Source organism: Sciurus carolinensis, chromosome 2 (assembly GCF_902686445.1).
Source record: "Sciurus carolinensis chromosome 2, mSciCar1.2, whole genome shotgun sequence".
NCBI classification, from domain to species: Eukaryota; Metazoa; Chordata; class Mammalia; order Rodentia; family Sciuridae; genus Sciurus; species Sciurus carolinensis.
This window is the reverse complement of record NC_062214.1, coordinates 21,093,213-21,114,443: the sequence shown is the minus strand read 5'-3', so window position 1 is coordinate 21,114,443 and position 21,231 is coordinate 21,093,213. Positions and strand designations below refer to the sequence as shown.

At 37.9% G+C, this 21,231-nt stretch overlaps 1 protein-coding gene across 5 annotated transcripts in view; it reads right to left on the bottom strand.

Annotated features, from left to right (window-relative positions):
• The window catches only part of Rbl1 (RB transcriptional corepressor like 1), a 61,277-nt gene extending 41,637 nt beyond the window's left edge, over positions 1–19,640 (bottom strand). For all 5 annotated transcript variants that reach the window (XR_007107063.1, XM_047539748.1, XM_047539750.1 and 2 more), the window contains exons 1-5: positions 19,266–19,640; positions 14,826–14,959; positions 944–1,144; positions 496–560; positions 269–397 (exon numbers count right to left, since the gene is read on the bottom strand). Coding sequence is in view for 4 of the 5 variants with exons in the window: in XM_047539748.1 (XP_047395704.1) it covers positions 269–397; positions 496–560; positions 944–1,144; positions 14,826–14,959; positions 19,266–19,421 (685 nt within the window). In the remaining variant the exon portion in view is untranslated. The remainder of the gene's footprint in view (positions 1–268; positions 398–495; positions 561–943; positions 1,145–14,825; positions 14,960–19,265) is intronic.
• Positions 19,641–21,231: the final 1,591 nt, after the last annotated feature.

Here is a 21,231-nt window from a genome sequence, read left to right as displayed (position 1 = left end):
TTTGATGGAGTATGAAGAGAAACAGGGAGAGGGAGGAGAAACGTTAAGTTTTTTTTTTTTTTTTTTTAATACTTTTTAATTTTTTTGTTGTTGATGGACTTTCATTTTATTTATTTATTTTTATGTGGTGCTGAGAGAATGGAACCCAGTGTGTCACATATACTAGGCAAGTGCTCTACCACTGAGCCACAACCCAGTCCAACAGTTAAATTTTAAAACTCTTTTTCCAAAAAGTAACAATTAGTTTTCAAAAAAGAAAAGATCTTACCTTTAAAAGATGGATTTAGCAAGTCTCGTCTATTTGGGCACACAATGGCATTGGCAAAAATCAAATCCAAGCAGCAGAGAAGTAAATGGTAAGAGTTTACTAAATCGTCCCCAATCATACGAAAATTACCTTTATAAGAAAAAAAGACAAAAAAACCCCAGATACCTCTCATGTCAAATATACCAAAGTTCTCACAGAAGAAATGTAAAACCACTGTGTCACCTTACCCTTAGTATAAACAAACAGTGTCCAACAGAAATTAAAGAGATCCTTAACACTACAAGGAATCCTCCTAAAAAGAGAAAAAAAAAAAAGTGTTTTTTTGTTTTGTTTTTTGTCTGATACTGAATACCATTTTTTTGAAATAGCAAACACACACACACACACACACTAAGGTCAAACTACATGTAAATTCTATTCACAACAGATATTTTATGGCTTATGAAGTGGAATTAAGTAAACCTTTCTAATGTGCATTTAAAAAATCATAATATAGAAAAATAAGTAAAAGTACTACCATGAATTTCCAGTTATGGGTACATGGATTTAAAAAGAAATATTAAGTCTTTGCAGATGGATATTTTTGGTCAAATGCAGACTTTTCAAAGAGTAAAATCTCCTAACATGTTTATATTGTAACCTTTACATTAATTACATAAGGATTAAGGATCTCACCTCTGTTTCCTGCTTCGTGGTAACTTTGGTAGCTCATCATATGGATTTTGAAATATATCTAAAAAAATTGGTTCGAATTTTTTAAAAATTACAGTAGACACTTCGAAATTTCTCTCTAGCCTTTCTATTCGTTCACGAAATTCTTGTGGAAGATTTGACATGTCCATCCACTTCTTCATTTTACTGAAAAACTGTATTAAACTAAAAAAAGGAGGAAAAAAGACAACTTTAAAATGAGTCCATACAATGGACTGGAAACAATCACAGTCTATTCATGACTAAGAATTCTTATTTAAAACCCTGAATTTATTAAAAAACAAACAACAATAAAAACTTTTACTCCCAAGTGCCATGAAGTCTGGTTTCCAGGATCACCTTGGGATATAGATTTTAAGTTAGTCATCCTAACACAGTGTCTTCTATGCAGTGACAGCATCTACCTACTTCTTTTATTCTCTCCAGCACCTAAATGATGTTCTGCATATAAATTACAGAGTAAATGTTAATTAACAGATTGGTAGGTTTACAATATTAGTTTGAAGAAAAACAAGTGTCTCAAATGGTCAAGACTTTTTCCCCTTTAAGAAGTGGATCACTCCAGGAGTAGCAGCACATGTCTGTTAATCGCAACAATTTGGGAGGCTGAGGCAGGTGGATTGCAAGTTTGAGGTCAGCCTCAGGAATTTAATGAAGCCCTAAGCAACTTCCTAGGATCCTGTATTGAAATTCAAAAAAATAAAATAAAAAGGGGTCAGGATGTGGCTCAGGGGTGAGTACCCCTGGGGTTTGATCTCCACTCCAAAAAAAAAAAGAAAAAAGAAAAAAAAAAAAAAAAAAAAGATCACAAAGCTCCAGACTGTTACAGGTTAGTAGTAAAATTCAAGTATTTGAGTTCTAATGTATGGTTCCACCACTAAAAATAAAGTAGGTAAATGTGTACTGAGAAAATCATGCCGGGCGCGTTAGTGCACGCCTGTAATCCCATGGGCTTGGGAGGCTGAAGCAGGATTGGAGTTCAAAGTCAGCCTCAGCAATGGTGAGGCACTAAACAACTCAGTGAGACCCTGTCTCTAAATAAAATACAAAATAGGGCTGGGGATGGCTTGGTGGTTGAGTGCCCCTGAGTCAATCTCTGGTACCAAAAAGAAAAAAAAGAAAAAAGAAAATTGCTTAATAGACTATTCTTCCACCTTCCCTGGCTTATTCAATTATGGGTACATTCTCTACGTTAGTATAATCTTAGTTTGAAAACACTGTAGAATCAAAGCACAATTAAGTGTCTAGTAATATATATAGAATAATACATGTAATTTTTTAAAACTAATGGAAGATATCAACAACTAATTGACATGTCAAACTCTGGACACACTAAAATCTAAGATCTAAAAGATTCTTACCAACAGCATAATTTTCGAAGTTACTAAACTTGTTTTAGCTCACAAATTAGTCCCTATAGACTAATGAGTGAGTGGCAGGAGGGGGAAGGATCCTCAGCATGTGAAATACTTTCCTCCAAGAAATTTCCCACTTTAGAAAAATGTCTGTATTAGTGCATTATAGTTATACATAACAGTGGGTTTCATTTTGACATATTCATTCATGCACGGAATATAATTTGTTCCATGGCAATCTAGGACTCCACTATCTCTCTCCTTGTTTCCATTCCTTCTATTTATTTATTTATTGTTTATTAAAACTGGTGCTTAATACATAAAGGTGGAATTCACTGTGGTATATTCATGTATATACATAGGATAATTTGGTCAATTTCATTCTGCAGTTGCTCGCCTTCTCTGATCCTCCTCTCTCCTCATCAACCCCCCTTCTCTACTCTACTGATCTCTTCTACTTTCATGGGATCTCCCCATTCCCCACTTTCCTTATTTCACTCGTTTCCATATACGAGGGAAAACATTCCACCTTTGACTTTACAAGTCTGGCTTACTTGACTTAGCATGATGTTCTCCAATTCTATCCATTTATCTCCAACTCTATCCACTTATCAGCAAATGTCATAATTTCATACTTCTTTACAGTGGAATAAAACTTCATTGTATGCATACACATTTTCTTTATCCATTTGACTGTTGATGGACACTTGGATTGGTTCCATAACTTGGTTATTGTAAATTGTACCGCCTTAAAGACTGATATATGTGTATCACTAAATATTCTGATTTTAGTGTAAACAAATTTTTTTGTAGTTATAGATGGACATCATGCCTTTATTTTATTTGTTAATTTTTATGTGGTACTAAGGATCGAACCCAGTGCCTCATGAGTGCTAGGCAAATGCCCTAAATACCACATTTTAATTCTTTTAGATAAATACTAGGAAGGAGGATAGGTGGGTCATATGATGATTCCATTCCTAGTCTTTGGAAGGTAATCTCCATAATGCTTTCCAAAGTGGTTTTACTAATTTTCAGTCCCACCAACAATATATGAACATACCTTTTTACACACATTCTCACCATCATTATTTTTGTATTCTTGATGATTGCCATTCTAATTGGAATGAGATGAAATCTCAATGTAGTTTTTATCTGCATTTTCCTGATGCTAAAAATGTTGAACATTTTAAAAATATATTTGTGTTTTGGACAAATGTTTGTTTAGTTATTATTAACTGGATTATTTGTTTTGTTTTGCTTTTGGTGTTTTGAATTCTTTGTATATTCTAGATATTAATCTCCTGTTAGAGGAGAAGCTAGCGAAGACTTTCTTCCATTCTGTAGGCTCTCTCTTCATGCTCTTATTTCCTTTGCTATGCAGAAGTTTTTTAATTTGATGGTATCCTACTTACTGATTCTTGGTTTTATTTCTTGAATTGTAGGGGTCTTGTTAAAGAAGTTGGTGCCTGCACCTGTATGTTGCGAGTGTTTAATCCTATGTTTTCTTCTATATGTTGCAAGGTCTGGTCGAACTCCTAGGCCTCTGATCCACTTTGAGTTGACTTTTGTGCAGGGTGAAAGACAGAACCTAACTTCACTTGTTAAAAAGGCTATCTTTTCTTCAATGTATGTTTTTGGTAACTTTATCAGAATATCGGATAATTCCATCTATGTGGGTTTGTCTCTGTCTTCTCTTCCATTGGTCTTCATGTCTGTTTTGACGCCACGACCAAGTTGTTTTTGTTACTATGACTCTAGTATAATTTGAGATCAAGTATTATGATACCTCTGGCAACATTCTTTTTGCTCAGTATTGCTTTGGTTATTCTTGGTCTTTTATTCTTCCATATGAATTTAAAAAAAAAACTTTTTTAGTTGTAGATGGACACAATATCTTTATTTTATTTATTCTATGTGGTGCTGAGTTCAGTGCCTCACGTGTGCAAGACAAGCTCTCTACCACTGAGTCACGATCCAAGTCCCTCCATATGAATTTTTTAGTATCTTTTTTTCTAGTTCTGTGAAGAATGTCATTGGTATTTTGATGGAGATTGCACTGAATCTGTATATCATTTTTGGAAATATAGTCAATTTGACAATTATTAATTTTGTCTATCCAAGAACATGGAAGGAGGAGGACTTTCCATCTTCTAAAATCTTCAATTTCAATCTTCAGTGTTTTATAGTGTTCATTATAGAAGTCTTTATTGTGTGCATGTATGACTATACAGTAAATCCCATCAGTTTGTCCAACTATAATGCACCAGTAAAAAAGGTGGGAAAAAAAGAAGTCTTTTACCTCTTTGATTAGAATTATTCCCAAGTTTTGTTCTTTTGTTTTAGAGGTCACTATAGATCAAACAGTTTTCCTGATTTCTTTCTTAGCAGATTTATCACTACAGTATAGGAAAACTATTGGTTTTTTTCAAGAGAATTAAATCATTTATTGATTATACATGATAATGGATGATACACAAGCTTCAGTATCATCTATTATTTATCTGATACCATTATTCAATTTAGATATTGTAGAGGATGTGTGAACAATCATTTTTATAACCAAATAATTTCATGACTGTGACGCTTCGATGGTGAACTTCAGAAGGTCACAACAACTACACCAAGTTTTCTGAACCGGGCATTATCCTGAATAATTCTAACTTCACACTGTGGGGGAAGTTTTACCAAGATGACTTCAGAGTAGATTAACTTTACACAGCACCTCTTTTGTCTTTATGAGATTTACTTTTATCTGAAAAAATATAACCTCTAAGTACTGACCCATTTAAAATAAACAGGCAATTCAGGGCTGGGGATATAGCTCAGTTGGTTGAGTACTTGCCTTGCAAGCACAAGGTACTGGGTTCAAATCCCCAGCACCGCAAAAAAAAAAAAAAAATAAAATAAAATAAAATAAACAGGCAATTCAAAGAACAATCACTCAGTTTAATGTAAATGTAGTTAATTAAATCCACTTATGTTTTTGTAGGTACATTTATTTAGTATTTGCCAGACTCCTGGTATATCCCCCTACATGTCAACCTATGCATGGCCCTAAGCCAAAGAATGACTGATAAAGGAACACAAAAGAAAACCAGTTCCCTTGCCTTGAAATAAGGCAAACACTGATGCAAAATGAATTCTTTATAGTTTTGTCCAGTGTTAAGGCTGAGGCTGGAATTTTACTTGAAATCACCCCTTGTTTGGTTTTGTACCTTGTCAGTTTGCTTTCCTATTCCCTTGCTCATTTCTCCAGAAGCATTTCCTTAATAAAGTGTTTACCATTGAATCCTTTCTTTAGAATCTATTTCTTGAGACTGTGACCTAAGAAACATTGTTATGCCTTTGAAGATCTTCTACCTGAGTTTTACAGCTTATTTTTCTCTTTCCACGCGGTCAACCGTTATTCTTGGAGGTTCTCAATCTGCCTTTTTCCCACTAGCCTTGAATAACACATTCCAGGGTCTCTTATTTTGCTGTTTCTGATGTGTAACAGACAGAAAAGGTAAACTTGGTAGATTTATGTATACAGACAGAATGTGTAGCTTACACACCACCTTTTTAAAAATACATTTATTCAATGTCATGATCAGACTATTACATCTAGCAATCAATAACATGGGTGCAAAAAAAAAAAAGGCTACATTAATACTTTACACTTTCCACATAATAAAAAATAAAATAACTATTATACAATTTTTCACAAATACAATCCTCCAGTTTTTTTGCCATACACGATTATTGTCCAAGCCATGCCTTCTTTGTAGCAGCTAGGCCCTGCTACCACTTTGCTTGGCTAAGTTCACAAATCTGTTGTCACCTGTAGCTCCCTGTCACTTCTCTGGCTCTCCTCTCCTGCTAAGCTTAGTTTCCTGGCAGTGTTAAAACCTTCTGCCACTTCTGTAGCTACTGCTGCTGCTGGAACAGCCACATCCACCTTGGTTTCATGGTTTGGCAAAGTATTGGCCTCCACCACCGTAAGGTCCAAAGCTTCTGCCTCTAAAGTTTCTACCCTTCAAGGGTCCAAAATTTGATAACTGATTGTTGTAATTGCAAAAATCATTGTAGACTGCACCACATCCAAAATTGCTTCTGTCATTACCAAATCCACTGGAGCCATCCCTAATGCCACCATATCCACCACCACCATACTGCCACCAAAGCCACCATGACTACTGAAGTTTCCTCCATGACCAAAATTGTCATTTCCACCAAAACCACCTCCACGATCACCATCAAAGTTTCCAAAACCACTTCAACCTCTTTGGCTAGATAAAGTACTAGCCATCTCCTGCTTTGACAGGGCTTTGCTCAATTCACAGTATGGTATTTCTGAATGACAATCTTATCCATAGTTATGGTTGTCGAAAGTTACAAAAGCAAAGCCCCTCTTCTTTCCACTGCATCTGTCAGTTATTTCAGTAACTTCAATTTTCTTGTACTGTTCAAAATAATCTCATAAGTGATGTTCTTCAGTGTCTTCTTTAATGCCACCAAAAAAGATTTTTTCACAGTTAAGTGGGCCCCTGGTCTTTGAGAATCTTGAGTCAGTTCTCATTGGTTCCACAACTCTTCCATCTGCCTTGTGTGGTCTTGCATTCATGGCTGCATCCACTTCCTCCACAGTGAAAAACCCAAAGCCCCTGGAGCACTTGGTGTTTGAGTCTCTCATTATTGCACAGTTTGTGAGTGTTCCCCATTGTTCAAAGTGGTTTCTCAGACTCTCATCAGTTGTTTCAAACCTCAGCCCTCTGACGAATAGCTTCCGTAGCTGTTTGGGCTCTTTAGGTGATTCTGATTTAGACATGATGGCAGTAGAAAGAGAGACTTTAACAATGTCTTCTTGGTGGTGTCCACGGGCAGAAAGCAAAATTTTTAAAAATATATATATTTTAGTTGTCAATGGATTTTTATTTATTTATATGTGGTGCTGAGAATTGAACCCAGTGCCTCACACATGCTAGGCAAGTGCTCTGCCACTGAGCTATAGACCTAGCCCCAGAAAGCAAATTATTGATATTTGTTAATCTTATATCCTACTTCTTTATCAAATGGACTTAATAGACATTTACAGAATAGTTTATCACAACCCAACTCACTTTCTTCTCAGCTAGACATGGAACCTTTTCTAAAATAGACCATATTTTAGAACACAAAGCAAGTTTCAGCAAAAATGCAAAAAAACCCAGAGATAATTCCCTGCATCCTATCAGGTCATAATAGAAAAAAGTTAGGAATCAATAACAAGATAAAAAACAAACCCTTTAAAGATGTGAGACTTGAATAACATGCTTTTGAACAAAGAATGGGTCATAGAAGAAATCAGGGGAGAAATTTTAAAAGTTTTCATAAAGAACAACAGAGATACAACAAATGAAAATCTCTAGCATATGTGAGGCAGTGGATTTGATCCTCAGTACCACATAAAAATAAATAAATAGGGCTGGGGAGATAACTCAGTCGGTAGAGTGCTTGCCTTGCAAGCACAAGGCCCTGAGTTCATATCCCCAGCACAAAAATAAATAAATAAATAAAAATAAATAAATTAATTAATTAATAAAATAAAGTTTAAAAAAAAAAGGAGACCTAAATGGACCAATATCAAGCAATGAGATTGAAGCAACAATCACAAGCCTTCCAATGAAGAAAAGCCCAGGACCAGTTGGATTCTCAGTCAAGTTCTACCAGACCTTTAAAGAACTAATGCCATTTCTTGGGAGGAGTACTGGGGAATGAACCCAGGGGTGTTTTACTATGAGCCACACACCCAGTCCTTATTTATATTTTATTTAGAGACAGGGTCTCACAAAGTTGCTTAGGGTTTCCTTAAGTTGCTGAGGCTGGTTTTGAACTTGCAATCCTCCTCCAGCATCCTCCTAAGATGCTGGGATTACAGGCATGCACCACCATGCCTAGCAACTAATGTCAATTTTCCTCAAATTATTCCATGAAATAAAAAAGGAAGGAATACTCCCAAATTCATTCTGTGAAGCCAGTATCACTTCAATACCAAAACCAGACAGACACATCAAGGATATAAAACTATACAGCAATATCTCCGATGAAAATAGATGCAAAAATCCTTAATAAAATATTGGGATGTGTATGCAAAAACACACTAAGATGATTGTATACCATGACCAAATGAGTTTCATCCCAGGTTTGCAATAAATGTAATTCTCTACATAAAAAGAATTAGGGACAAGAATCAAATGATTACCTCAATAGACGCAGAAAAAGACTTCAACAAAACCAGTACCCATTCATGTTAAAAACACTGAACAAACTAGGAATAGAAAGAACTTACCTCAATGGTATATAGACTATGTATGACAAACCCAAAGACATTATTCTGAATGGAGAAAACTGAAATCATTTCCTCTAAAATCAGGAAAAAGAAAAGGATGTCCACTCTCACAATTAATATTCAAGGGTCGTTCTTGAAACTCTACCCAGAGCAATAGGAAAAAAAAAAAAAAAAAAATCCCACTTTTGAGTCTTATCTTTCTCTAATGTTGGCTTCACTGGAAGTTAGGATGAGGCATAATTTGGAATACTCTATCAGATACATCTGCTTCAGATCTCAATCTTAAATTGGTGGTGCAGAGAAATGAGGAAGTATAAACTCTTACAGTAGAATCAATAGCAATATTCATCGAGTAGGAGGAAGGAACAGTAGCAAGGCACAGGGACAACACTGCTGGTCATGCAAGCTGTGTCTATGGTAAATGAATTCTGAGACATGTTTTTTTGGCTGCGCAGTCAGTCTCCTTTTGTTCCTGGTCCCTTTTCTAAGCCTGATTGCGATTTTTAGAACAAAACTAAGCAAAGTAGTTTCAGAGTTTTCAAAAAAATCCTACTCATTGGGATTCTGTTACAAAGAGTATACTGTTCCAATAAGGACATAAAAAGATGCCCTACACGGTTAGCTATCAGGGAAATTCAAATCAAAACTGCAATGAGATACTGCTTCACATCCATTAGCATGACCAGAAAAAAAAAGACAGATAATAACAAGTACTGGGAAGGATGCGGAGAAAGTGGAACGAACCCTCACATACTGCTGGTGGGAATGTACTCTGGTATGGGCACTTCGGAAAACAGCCTGACAGTTTCTCAGAAGGTTAAACATACCTTCTACATTAGATCCAGCAATTTCACTCCTACATATACACACCCAAAAGAAATGAAAACACGTCCACAGAGAGAATTGTACACAAATGTTTGTAGCAGCACTAGTCATAAAAGTCAAAAGGTGGAACTAACCCGAACTTCCATTCATTGATAAAATAAACAAAATGTACTATATCCATGAAATGGAATATCAATTGGTTATAAAAAAGAATGAGGGCTGGGGCCATAGTGGTAGAGTGCTTGCCTCACACGTGTGAGGCACTGGGTTCGATCCTCAGCACCACATAAAAAATAAAGATGTTGTGCCCATATACAACTAAATAAATATTAAAAAAAAAAAAAAAGAATGAAGTAGTGCTATCTCTACAACATGGATAAACCTTAGAAGCCAACACAAATGCCACATATTGAATGATTCCATTTATATGAAATATTCAGAAAGACAAATTCATTGATGTATATATTAGATTGATTAGATAGTAAATATTTGACATATTCCAACAGTGGCACACAACTGAATTTTATAGGCATTCAAAAAGAAAACTAAAACAAATTAATATTATTAATGTTACAATTAGAATGTATAAAAGTTTCTGATGAACTGATTTTCATTCTAGTTTTATAATTTGAAAAGAATTGTGAGTCAATGTATAAAAGCCATCGTGATTTAAATTGTTACTAAAAATACTTGTGAAAAATGTGGATAAATTCTTAGAACTACAAAAATGAGATAAAACTTCTTTATTAAGGTGAAATAAAAATTCATATTTCACAACAGATACTGCTTTATAATAGTATAGTTAATGGCAAATGAGTTTTTATGTGATACTTTTTTCTTTCCAGTGCTGGGGATTGAACCCAGGACCTTGAGCATGCAATATAAACACTGCACTATTGAGCTTCATTCCTAGCCCCTGAAACGTCTTTTTAAGATGGAAGTTGCTTTGGTGTTAAGGTTTCCTTTTTCTTTTTCCAAAACGAAACATAGTTTAAGACAGAGACATACTAAAAAGGATTCATGTATAGATGTGTAGTACAGAACAGACCTGGAGTTAGTAGATATTTCCTTCCTTCCTTTCTTTCTCTTTCTCTCTCTTTTTCTTTTTTTAACCCTGAGCCCTTTCTATTTTCTGAGACAGTTCACACCAAGTTGTTTAGGGCCTCCCTACCTTGCTGAGGCTAGCCCCAAACTTGTGATCCTTTTGCCTAAACCTCCAGAGTCCCTAGAATTACAGACATGTACCACCTTGCCGGGCTAGTAGGTTTATTATTTCTGGAAAGCAATTTAACCTCTTAGTGACTCAGTTTCCTCATCTGTAAAATGTGATTTATTTTATGACATTACTGAGAAGATTAAATGAATAAAAACATGCAAAACATTAGCACATAATAAATGCCTGGAACACTGATAAGTACTCAGTAAAAATTTGCTGCTTGTGCATATATGTATCTATAATGTATATGAATCTATTATTTTCCAGTATGATTTGATAACAATATTTGGTGAGCATTTTCCTATGGCTATAAAAATCTGCTTAAGTATGTGTAATATTACATGTATAGTTGAAATTTTGTCAGTAGAAAGTGGCACGTGCATGTGGTCCCAGTTATACAGGAGGCTGACTGCAGGACATGACTTGAGGAAGGAGTCAAGACCAGCCTGTGCAACATAGTAAGTCCCTGTCTACCAGGGAAAAAGTCCAAATTATTAATGCATAATAACAATGTCACTTTCAATTACTTTTTGTCCGAATGAACATGTTGCTGCTCATCAATTATACTACAGTATTAAGAATGTGACACTTCTTTGGCTGGGCATGGTGGCGCATGACAGTAATTCCTGCTAGTTGGGAGGATAAGGTAGAAAGATAACAAATTTGAGGCCAGTCTGGACAACTTAGTGAGATCCTGTCTCAAAATACAAAATAAAAAAGTGGGTGGGTAGAGTGTTTGCCTTGCAAGCACAAGGCCCTGGGTTCAATCCTCAGCACAAAAAAAAAAAAAAAAAAAAAAAAAAAAAAAAAAAAAAGTTGGGGGTGGGGGGAATATAGCTCAGGATTCCCAGATACTAAGAGCAACAATGGCTTTAATCTCCAATTCTGAAAAATTTTTTTTAAAAAACTTTTTTGAAATGAAATTTGAAAATATCACTCTACATCTAAAAAACAGTTATCTTCAGAAAGATTTCCAAAATATAAAGTGAGAACTTCAGAACCATACATGTAGTATGAATCATTTATGTCTAAAAAAACCAAAACAATACCCACTAAAAACTTTTGGTTTTTGTACATAAAAGAAAAGTGGTCTTGGTGGTTTAATTCTGGAGCATGAAAAAAAGGAAGAAAGTGCTTTTTACTTTAAGCTCTTCTGTATTATTCTTTCTTTTTTTCTTCTGTAGCGTTCAGGATTAAACTTAGGTCCTTATAGTACAGGATTAGCACTACACAGAATTACACCACCAGGCTTTTTTTTTTTCGGTATGGGGGATTGAACTCAGGGGTGCTTGACCACTGGGCTACATCCCCAGCCCTTTTTTGTATTTTATTTAGAGACAGGGCCTCATTGAGTTGCGTAGTGCCACACTTTTGCTGAGGCTGGTTTTTAACTCATGATCCTCCTGTCTCAGTCTCTGGAGCTGCTGGGATTACAAGCGTGTGCACCAATGCGCCTGGTTACCCCAGACTATTTGAAACTTGAAAAATTTGAAACACAAAAATTTTTGTGTGTTTATGGTAAAATACATAAAATGTATAGTACAGTTTAGTAGCATTAAGTACAGTCAACCCTCACCACCATCCAACTCCTGAACTCATTTCATTATGGAATTTTTCTTATGAGCATTTGCTGCTGTAAATTTTTTAAAGTTATAATTCTTTTTTGCTCAGTTTCCCCAATAATCTATTATTACAAATATTTTAAAAATTATATGGTCAGTGATGAAAAGCACTGACAGAAAAATATCAGATTGTTTTCTATTATAATGGACAGGTTTTGTTCAATTAAAAAAAATTACCTTGACCCTACTGTATTAGCCTTAGAAACAGTAAAACAAAGTGTTCCTAAATGTCCCCCTTTTGTTCCCCAAAACCTAGCCAAGTTAAGAGAACAATGAGGGCAAGCCTGGGATGGAATGTCCAAATCCATATTATCTTGAAGGAGACTGGCTTTCTCTCGTACACACTGGAGATTTGGGGCAAGCTAATGTTATCTATAGAAAGTTTCTTTTTATACATACTCCAGGACAGTTGTACCTTGGAATGTTGATCACACAAGCAAGCTAATACAGATGATGTCACTACTTCTGTAGCCTAATAATATAGAATCCCTTTCTCAATGACAACTGGGGAAGAACTGAGGGCACTGTGGAAAGGACACATGTCACTCATTCACCAGGCCGCCTCTGGAAAAATGCTGTGAGGGATGGAGGTTCTATCAGTTCAGTCTATGCCTCTGGACCATCTCTGTATATATTTCTCCATAAAGTTTTATATCTCATATGCTATCTCTGGGAACTTTCTCTGATCTCTCAACAACTTATCCCAGTACCCTGGTACAAATGGGCTGAGGATGTTGTACTTAACAATCTTCATTTTATTTTATTTTTTTTATTTATTTTTTTGGGTGCCGGGGATCGAACCCAGGGCCTCTACCGACTGAGCTATCTCCTCAGCCCCCTTCATTTTATTTTTATCACCAGTTACAAAATTGGTATCTATTAAAGTTTTAAAAATCATCTTGACTTTTAAATTTTCCATTGCTAGAAACAAAATTGTTCTGAGATTTTTGTTTGTTTGTTTTAATTTAGCATGAACTAAAATCAATTTGCCATCCCCTGGACAGGGGTTTAAAGTTTGCCTCTCTTGCTACCCTGGATAACTAGAGAATAGGGAAAGAGCAAACAATGACCTCAAATAGTTTTGTACTAAACAAAAAAAAAAAAAAAAAAAAAAAGAAACAAAAACAAAACCGAAATAGACATCAGCATGTAAATCTGAATCACTCCATTTCTTTCTGAATGAACCCGGGGCCTTGTACATACAAGGCAAGCATTCTACCAACTGAGCTATGTCCCCAGTCCAAACTTTTTTTTTTTTTTTTTTTGGTGGTGCTGGGGTTTGAACCCAGGACCTTGCGCATGTGAGGAAAGCACCCTACCAACTGAGATATATCCCCAGCCCTGAAACACTCCATTTCTTTGTTTCCTAAACAGGCAAATAATTCTATGTGGTTGGCACAAGATTAAGTAAAATGTAGCTAAGACCGACAGAGCAATTACTAGTTGCAAGTGAAAAAAAAAAAATTAACTATACAGTAGAGAAATAGGATAACACATTGGCCAGATGACCAAAATTAACAACACTAATGAAAGGCAAACGGACATGTCCCATCAGGTGTGATAGCCTGAAGACTCAAAATCGCTTGTGTAGTTTTCTATCTGGGAATGTACAATTTGTATTTAATCATAAAAAACATCAGATAAATCCAAAATGAGGAACATTCTATCAAAATGGGGTGGGTAGAGATCAGGGGATGTGGCTCAGTGGTAGAATGTTTACCAAACATGTGCAAAGTCCAAGGTTTGATCCTCAGCACTACAGAAGAAAACAAAACAATAAACAAAAAAGGTTTGTAGATTTTATTTCTCAAGATGTCAATATCATAAAAGACAAAAGGGTATGGAACTGTTCCTGTTTAAAAGGGAATAGACAGACATGACGAGCAAATGTAATATTGGATAGTAGGTTGAAAATTATGTCAAAGAAAAATTCTATAAAGAATATTATCAGATCAATTAAAAAAACAAGAATAGAGATGGCGTATTGGATAAAATTAATCTGTTAGTGTTGTTCCCTTTCTTTTTTAAGTGTTAACATTCTTGAAGTTGATAACTGTACCATAGTTTACTGAGAAATACCACTAAAGTACTTAGAAGTAAAGGGATGTATAATGTATGCTACTCACTGTGAAATGGTTGAGGAAAAAATATTATTTAAAAGAGAAAGAACTACATATTTAAGAGAGGAAGATCAAATGACAAAGCAAATAAGGTAAAATGTCCACAGGTAAAATTGGGTCAAGGCTATATGGGTATTCCTTGTATTTTCTTATTTCTGCAACTCTTCTATAAGCTTAAAATTATTTACAAATGAAAACATTAAGGAAAAACTTACAGCTAAAAATTTAGCACAGAGGTCCTTGGTTGAATTTACAGAAGAAAGGAAGAATCTGAGACTTGGGAAAGGATATTTATGAAATAACAAAATTGGAACTGATTAAATCAAATGATTTAAAATAAATTCTAAAGTTAAATTTAGGACTTCTAAAACAACACTTAAAAAATCAAAATGCTTTACCTTAATTTAGCTGAACGTAGTATTCTGGTAAGTGAAACACAGTTTCCTTCCATGATACCCTTCCCAACTGTGGGAATAATGCTTTTGCGACATGCAACATATAATGAACATGCCAACCAATGCATAACTTCTCCCTGGCAGGCAAGAGACAAACAGCAAAATGGATATGTTAAGAAGCTTGAGTTCAAGAACCAGAAGCGATCTTAAATTATCTGGTCTAAATCCCCTCCTATAGATAAAAGGCCAAAGAAATGAAGGTATTTCCCATCAAAGTAAGTCACACTAATAGATATAAAACTCCTTACTTAGTCCTGTGTTCTAACAACTATAACACGCCAAATCAGTACTAATTTCAAAATAGATCTCTATATTCCAATCTAGTATTACTGAGAGTCCTTTAAAAATTTTTCAGAATTAGCTTTCTCAATTTTAAAATACCAGTCATGGCTTTGATGATGGTAGAGTTACTTTCTATCATTTTAGCTTTATATTTCTTTTAAACAGATTGACAGAGAAAATAAAGAACAGAGTAGGATGTTGGTGAGTCACAGATAAAAAATTAGCACCCATCTTGTACAATATAAAGGAGACTATGATTTCTGTAAGGGAAAAGTTAGGGGCATTAATGACCCCGAAACATATTATCTTTAAAATAGTACATCTTTCATCTTAATAGATAACTCAATTTACAAAGCTACAAAAAAGGTGAAACCTGGAAATTCGACACTTAATTTTATGTTTTTTAGACTTGAAGTATCTCCAAGCTCGACTCATTTTATGACTTAATTGCTAAGAACATAAGTGGCATTTAAGGATTAAGAATTACAAGCCAGTGCAGTGGCACGTGCCTATAATCCCAACTGGTCACAAGTCTGAGCAGGAGAATCACAAATTGAGATCCCCAGCAACTCAGCAAGATGCTGTCTCAAAATAAAAAAATTTTAAAAAGAGATGGGGATGTAGTTCAGTGCTTGCACACCATGAAAAAAAGGCCCTGGGGAGGGCTGGGGTTGTCGCTCAGTGGTAGAGCGCTTGCCTAGCATGTGTGGGACACTGAGTTCCATCCTCAGCACCACGTAAAAATAAAGAAAATAAAGGTATTGTATCCATCTACAACTAAAAAGAATTTTTAAAAAGGCCCCGAGTTTAATCCCCAGTGCCAAACACATACATACACACACACATAAAATCACAGATAAAAATCTCTTAGCAAAGAATGATAAAATTATGGCATTTGCAGGCAAATGGATGAAATTGGAGAATATCATGCTAAGTGAGGTAAGTCAATCACAAAAAACCAAAGGACGAATGATCTTGCTGATAAGTGGATGATGACATATAATAGGGGGTGGGAGGGGTTAGTGTTAGGGTTAGAGTTAAGGTTAGGGAGGGGGGCAAGAATGGAGGAAGGAAGGACTGTATAGAGGGAAAAGAGGGGTGGGAGGGGTGGGGGGAAGGGAAAAAATAACAGAATGAATCAAACAACATTACCCTATGTAAATTTATGATTACACAAATGGTATGCCTTTACTCCATGTACACAGAAACAACATGTATCACATTTGTTTACAATAAAAAAAATCTCAGCACATAATATTGCTCTTATTCACTATTCTGTAGATCCTATTTAAGACACTCTGTAAAGATGAAAAGATTGATAAAAACATTTATCACAAGATCTAAAAGGGGCAGATAGAAATGGGTAGTCATCAATAAAGCTAAAACTCACTATTTCTATCTTGGAGTGGGAAATGGGGGCCAAGACACCAAGATCTGGAAGTAACACTTTATTAGTGACACCACAGTCCAGTGGGATAATTCCCACAGTCTAAGTCCCTCACACAGCAGGGCTTTTAATTTTATATATAAGCAAGTTTTGAGTGCATCAAGGCAAGAGAGTTGGTTCAATTTTATTGGAGAGTGAATCCTACATTCCCTATAATAGGTATAAGTTTGTCAACGACCTAGGGACTTTTATTACACTAAGGCTAAAGCGGGAGTGTTCTGTCCCAGCTACATTGTTTCCTGCTTCTGCTACTGTGGTTGTGGTTATCTGCTCCAGGTACTGTTAGCCTCTGCTGGCCTCCATGGATAAATGTCAGTAAGCAGAGCTGCTGTGTCAGCAGTGCAAAGCGCAGTCTGTCAGCTGTTAAACTGCTAAAGTTCCCATTTTGTTCTACCACAATCCTCACAGGGGTTTTATTTGCTCAAAGCACTAAATGAGGCAGGTAAATTTATTGTTGAATTAATGAATTGTTTGGGAATAATACTCAAGTACCATAGAGTCTTTGGATACAGGATACTATATGAAATTACTACTAAGGTATAGAAAATAAGGTATAGGAATTATTTTGATTTTTCCTTAAAAAAAATAAAAAATAAAAAGAGTTAACTGTATTGTTTATTCCAGTTTCTAGGCCTTGACACTAGACCTTAGAAATACAAAGATGGTTTTTGAACTCACAGAATTTCAAGTCTAGACTAAGAAAAGCAACAGAAACTATTATCCTCAATTGGTGAGATACAGGATGTAAGAAGCATGAAAGATAAAGTTAGAGAAAATAGAGTGTAGTAACTGAGTGTGACTGGAGATCAGAGAAGGTTTCATAGAAGATTTTAAATTGCTAAGTTTAAATCACCAAAAATGGCGAGTGAGGTTGAAAATGGAAGTAGATTGTTAGGTAGAGTAAAAAGGGGTAAGAGCTGGGGAGAGGATTCTTGGGAAGCAGTAAAGAGATAGGAAAATGTCTAAGTGTCTTTCACCAAAAACTGAAGGAGAAAGAAGGAAAAATTAAATACTGGGAAGAATAAACACTTGCAAACTCTCAATTCACACATTTGTGCTTTCCAAAGCAAACGTTTAGAGTTGATCAACTCTACCTAACCAGAAATTTAGATCTTCAGCCTCCCCTGGGTTTATGCATAAGGGGAAAGGCTCCAGGTAAAGTCAATGGCATGCAGAATAGTACACAAATGAGTTTGTCACATTGGGAATCTGAAGCAGGTGTCTAGTTTAGTTCCTTTGGCCATAGTGTGCACTCAATAAATGCTTATTCAGTGAGAGACAAATGAAGCCCTGGGATATGACAAATGCTTTCTCGGGCTTTCAAAAATCAGTATTTTCAACTGACAGACCATTAATTCATAATCACCTTTACTTATCCTCCCCTCAGTTTTGCAATCATGCCACTCAGATGCAGATCACTGCTTTTTCCAGTCTAATGAGTAATACCTGGAGATATATGTCTCTCTCTCAGGTAGTTTCCCCCTCATACACAAACACACAGTCAACTCTACATTTCCAACTCTATGCCTTTGAACCCAGTTATTATTATTTCATTGGGTGTTGAGTCAGAGGAACATCCGGTGTATGAGCCCAGCCCTTTTGCCTCATGAAAGCCTTTGAGGCCCTTGGAGCAATATGCTGAAACAATCTTGCCTCAGTATTCCTCTGGAGGAACTGGTTCCAGATCCCAGAGAATGCCGAAATTTGCAGATGCTCAAGTCCCCGATATAAAACGGCATAGTATTTGTATATAATCTATGATCATCCTGTAGACTTTAAGTCATCTGCAGGTCATTTACAATATGTAATATAACATAAATAGTATATAAATATTCATAATGTATTGTTTATGGAATGACAAGAAAGGTCTGAACATGCTTAGTATAGATGCGAGTTTTTCCCAAAATATTTTTATCTGCTGAACCCACAGCTATGGAAGCCCACTGTACATTCCATCACAATTCTCTGTGCACTAAGCATTTATGCTTCTCTGGATTTCTGTATTAGAACGACCCTGGGTAATATAATCCCTTGAGCCTTGCTATTACCAACTGGAAGTAGGTACAGTGCTCCCTGCCTGCCACGTTCACAAGGCACGCATACTGGCTTTGAGCACACTCCCGGGACAGCGCTGGGCTACGAAGAGGGCAGCTCAAGCCTGCACCCTGTGAGGCAGGAGGGTGGGAGGCTAAGTGGCTCAGGCTCCCGAGTCCGGCTCCATCGCTAACCTCTTCCACCGAACCGGAGTCACTGAGCGTGTTCGAGGAGAACCGAGGTGACATATGGGAAGCGGTGTCGTGGCCCGCATCATTTTAGTTTTTGCATCACATTCGCTGCGTCCACTTAACAGCAGTGCCACGACCCCGTGGCACCTGGCAGGGAAGCCCGGTCTGCAGCCTGGGGTCTGGGGGCCGCTGAGTGGCGCGGGGCCTCTGACGAGCCGCTCCTTCGCTGGGCTTCAGTTTCCCGCCTCAGCACAAAACGGGAGGGCTGGCCGAGCGGCACCACCCTCCCGCTCGCTCTGGGCGCTGAGCTGGGCTGCGACCCTCCGGGAGCGGAGCTCCCACCACCCCTCGGGCCGGGGCCGGGCGGGGGCGGGGCGGGGGTGGGGCCTGGCGAGGGTCTGGGCCGGCAGCCCACCTGCCGCCGCTCACCTCTAGGCTGTAGTTGCCTCGGATGGCGGTGAAGTCGTCCAGGGCTTCGGCCGCGCTCCCCTCGTCCAGGTTCAGCTCCTGGCATAGGGCCTGCAGCGCCTCCCCGGCCGCGGCGACCACCGCCGCCCCGTCGGCGTGGGGCTCGTCCTCGAACATCCCCGCGGGCCCTGCGGGAGGCCAGCCTCGACCCCCGGCTCCTTTCTCCCTCCCGGGCGCTCTACCCACAACCCCCCGCGGCAAAGCGCGCGAAAATCGTCCATTCAGAGCAGCGCCCCTTAGCAGTCTGCCTCCGCTTATCGCCTCGAAAGAAGTCCGTTGCTCCTCCGGAGCTCCCAGGCGCCCTTCTCAGGAAACGTGAAAATCAGACCGAGCTCGAACCCTGCGAAGTCCTGGCTTTGGCCCTTGGCGGGCGCGGGCGTCCACCGGTGGGGCGAGGGCGCGGGAGCGGAGGGATCCGCGCCTTGCGCGGGGCCGGCTGGGAATTGTAGTCCGCCCCACCCCTTAAGTTAGGATGGGGCCCAAGCAGCAAAAAGTGGCCCCTTGACGGGCGCGGTGGCGCTCACCAGTAGTCCCACCCAGCGGCCCAGGAGGCTTAGAAAGGAGGATCGCATGTTTGAGGCCAGCTTCAGCAATTTAGCGAGAACCTGCCTCAAAAAACAAATAGGGCTGGGGATGTAGCTCAGTGCCTGTGTTTAATCCTTACAAAAGAAAAATAAAAGTAACCTCTCGACGTGGGAGTTCCGTGTCAGATGCTCCCAAGGTCCCCAGTCCCCAGAGTGATCTGCTGAATGAACGAAAGGACTGGTGAGGCAAGGATATTGGGGGCCACCTCGCCATCCTAACCCATTAAATGCCAAGTTTTGAGTTCTGCAAATATTTCAACGACATAGGTGCATTAAAATAAATTGGGAATCACAATCATAATCTGTGGTCTATATATTATTATAAGAACAAAAATACAGATGGTCCTATGAAAAGGACACTGGGACAACATAGTATCTTTTACATGTATATGCCTGCCCTATAGATAGGACATTGGGCACATCTTACATAATATACAAAGAAGGGATTATCATGACCTGCTCAACAGTTCCTTCTGGTGGGAAGGATCAAAACACTTCAAAGGCTTGCATTACACTTTTGACACCATGTTGTCCGTTTCCCACATGCTGGCTCATTCTGACTTCGTGGTCCAGGCGATGCACTACACACTATGCAGTGATACATTGTCCCAGTGTTCTACTTAGAGGACAGCTGTTTTCCACCACTGGTAATTGGAAATGCAGTGCATTCCTTGAAATAAAATGACAACCTAGTTCTAGAAAAGATTTTCACGAATGCATTTCTTATATTACACATTTCTCATAATACTTTGTTCTGTTGAACATTTAGTAGAAGTAACTTCCTCAGCGAAGTTCATTCATTATTCACAATGAATTAGGAAATAGTTTTCAAACCCATCAAGCATTCACCCATCACTTGTTTCAAAAGAGTAGACCTTTAAAAACGTAATTTGAAGTTAGCATAAGTGGCATATTTGTTGCTCAATTTAAGTTTTTACAGGTGTTCCACATCTGGGGCTATGGGACAAAAGGGGTTAATCACCAAACAGAAGCTGACTGAAAGGGCCAGAGGAAGGGGGCTCTTTCTCCCCTGCCTAGATCTGGGAACTGACCCAGTAAGTAAGTTTCAGATGTAGGAAGACCTGAGCATTAGCCTGAAGCCAGAAATGTGTTTGTAAATGTTAATCAGACTCAATCACTCCTTCACTCAGAATCCTTTAATCCCTCCTTATTAATATTCAAACTCCTTGCCCAGGCCTACAAGACTGCAGGCGATCTGGCCCCACCTCACCCCCACCCTCGCCCTAGATAGATATAAGATTCACAGAATTTTGTTTTTAACCCCCAAAAAGGCCAACCTGCCAAGCTAGTTCCTGATTCAAGGCCTTTTTCATATACTGATC